This window comes from Ochlerotatus camptorhynchus, unplaced genomic scaffold, assembly GCF_037179485.1.
Source record: "Ochlerotatus camptorhynchus isolate MF236.1 unplaced genomic scaffold, CSIRO-AGI_Acam_v1.1 ptg000574l, whole genome shotgun sequence".
Classification (NCBI taxonomy): Eukaryota; Metazoa; Arthropoda; class Insecta; order Diptera; family Culicidae; genus Ochlerotatus; species Ochlerotatus camptorhynchus.
Window position 1 is genome coordinate 2,123,971 of NW_027041055.1, and position 2,788 is coordinate 2,126,758.

Here is a 2,788-nt window from a genome sequence, read left to right on the forward strand (position 1 = left end):
AACATATTCACTTCGAATGCTCACTAGCGCCGCCTAGCGAAGGAATTCCGAATTGCTCTGTCCATCATCCAACAGTCCTTGACCTCTTGATCAACTTTGCCCAAGAAATCACCCGTCTATATCATCGGTATCTTGAGATACAGCATTCAAATCATGCAAAATAGGAGATTTTAGGGCAAAACTGTGAAAAACCCCAACTTACCCTATCGTGCCCAAGATGAAACACACTCCAATCGATTTCTGAGACTTTTTTCTATAAGAATGACTATTTTTTAGTCCCTTGTTCTAGCGAGCACCGAAGTTATTGAATTTTAACACATTGTTTCGATTTTGTCCCCAGTGTGCGATGGATCCCACAGCAAAATGTTGGAAGCCTGGGAAGCAGAGTGGAGCCAATCCCAATCCTTCTTCCTCCGATGAATAAAGGAATGACGAGCAAGTTGTCGGATATGTCGAAACTACGGGACCAGAAGGTGGTTTCTCGTCTTAGGACAGGCCATACACATCCTATGCCTGTGTCCGCAATACCAACATCCACGGGAACAGTACGCACTTCCCAACAGCGTTAGGGACATACTGGGGGACGAACCTTTCACTTTAGCGACAGTTATTTATTTCCTCAAGGACGCTGGGTTATACAACAACATTTAGGTAATTTTAACTTTCTTTTGGCTAACGGGACATCTCTGCCAGACGGGGGATTACACACCTCCTACAGGGGAACTCCGATCTCTTTCAGAACCCTACATAGCTTTGATGCACCAGATTGTTTTTTTTTCTCATTGCCTGTATTGTTAGTCTTTTTACTGGAAGCTGTTTTAATTGCTTCTATTTGAGTACATAAGAATTGTAAGCCAACTCCGTAACAATTTTATAGAGATGAACTAGCCAACGACTAAAAATCTCTCTAATAAAGACAACAACAAAAATCGCGCAATTCCGTTACATTCCGTTAGCATTGAAAAATTAATCGTTGCCATTGGAAAAATAAATAAGCGCAACAGCATTAAAATACTCCGCGACATTCCGCGTAATTCCGATTTGAAGCGAAATAAACGGAATAACTCGATGTATCGCATACTCTTAGAATCTACAGAGAAGCCTTACAAGTTGGAAACATTCAGCGCAAAAATTGCCAACAGCTATTGATTCTTCGAGTCAAGCACATTACTGATTTTAGATATTCAGTAGCTTTTAAGCACTTAGATCATTTTTGGAGCCGAAATCATTCTGGAACATGGTTCGATCACAGGAAAATTATCGGTGTTTATAAAATAATATTATTTTTTTTTTTGTTAGACTCACCATTGCAGTTTGGCACTATGATTAAAATGTAGATGCAGCTGACCATGCATTCGTTAGCACTTACCAAGTTCAAAAGTTATTTCAGTGAATTATCAATGAAGTGTTGTTGTAAACCTGTAAAAAGAAAAGAAATAGAAGATATGGATCATTTTGACACTTATCAGATTGGTCATCTCTAAGGTATTTAATGGAAGATCAAATATAAATCAGGATTATTTTTTTCTACTAGAATCTAGTTTTGATTTTCAATTCTGACAAAAGTAGTCTCAAGTTTTCGATTAAAATTGTGATCAAATGCAACTCAAATGAGTCATTTTTCACTATGACCAAAGTGTTTGAAGCTTCATCTGAAGCGCTGAAAGTGGTAAAGAGATGACTTCAACAACCAAACCATTCGATCCAAAGTGGAAGAACCCAGCAGATTTCTGTACCAATTTTCTCAACTCTTCCCTTCGCAAGAAACACCGATAGCATTTGTTTTAAATAGCAATTTATTCATTGGTTGTACAATACATAGTATTCTTCATGTTGCTACCATACCAGGATCCTGATCGTTGTCCGTTTTTCGTTGTCCATTAGTGCATCTTAGCCGGATCGAGTATTTTTCACTGCTGCTGCTGCTGCTCAGTCTTTAGTTGAAGGGTGAAGTGGTCGAGGGGAGTCACCGCTTATTCCTCGAACTGGTCGAAAGCGTCGGATTCCGGAGCACGGTATCCGTGGTGAGCTGGAGCGTGTCCGTATCCGTGGTGTTCCTTAACTGGGACACATGGGACATGAGCAACACTGGGAGCGCATCCGACGAGCAGGTTGGCACCGCACTTGGCGTGGGGAGCGTGCACCGGGTAGGTGTGGACCACTGGAGCTGCATGGCCATGATGGTGGCCATAGTGAGCTGGAGCTGGAGCATGATGAGCTGGAGCCGGAGCGTGGTGGTAGGCTGGTTTCGGGTAGTCAGCCAGGGCACCGACGGCCAGAGCGATGAAAGCCAAGATGACGAGCTTGTTCATGATGATGGTTGGTTGAGTTGGTTGATTTCCTCGGTGGATGTTGCTTGGTACTGCACTGCAAGGCACGTTGAAGCTGACTGATGGTTGAACCCCTCGATGCCGGTACGTTTTATAATCGAATTTTGCTGATGGGAAAATTTGGCCGATCGCCGAAAAAGACGCATGCTCTTGCTTTTTAGCTGCGCCTTTACCGACAGAGCTAAGGGAGGCATTGACATTGCAAAAAATAAATAAGCGCAACAGCATTAAAATACTCCGCGAAATTCCGCGTCATTCCGATTCGAAGAAAAATAAACGGAATAACTCGATATATCGAATACCTTTAGAATCTACAGAGAAGCCTTACAAGTTGGAAACATTCAGCGCAGCACATTACGGATTTTACATATTCAGTAGTTTTCAAGCACTTAGAACATTTTTGGAGCCGAAATCATTCTGGAACATTGTTCGAACACAGGAAAATTATCAGTGTTTAT

At 41.9% G+C, this 2,788-nt stretch overlaps 1 protein-coding gene across 1 annotated transcript; it reads right to left on the reverse strand.

The window, feature by feature from the left end:
* Nucleotides 1-1,973: 1,973 nt before the first annotated feature.
* LOC135713610 (vitelline membrane protein 15a-1-like) lies at nucleotides 1,974-2,379 on the reverse strand. The gene has a single exon (XM_065236741.1). It carries the CDS (start codon nucleotides 2,310-2,312, stop codon nucleotides 1,974-1,976), a length of 339 nt encoding a protein of 112 aa, XP_065092813.1. The 5' UTR covers nucleotides 2,313-2,379.
* Between the last annotated feature and the right edge of the window lie 409 nt (nucleotides 2,380-2,788).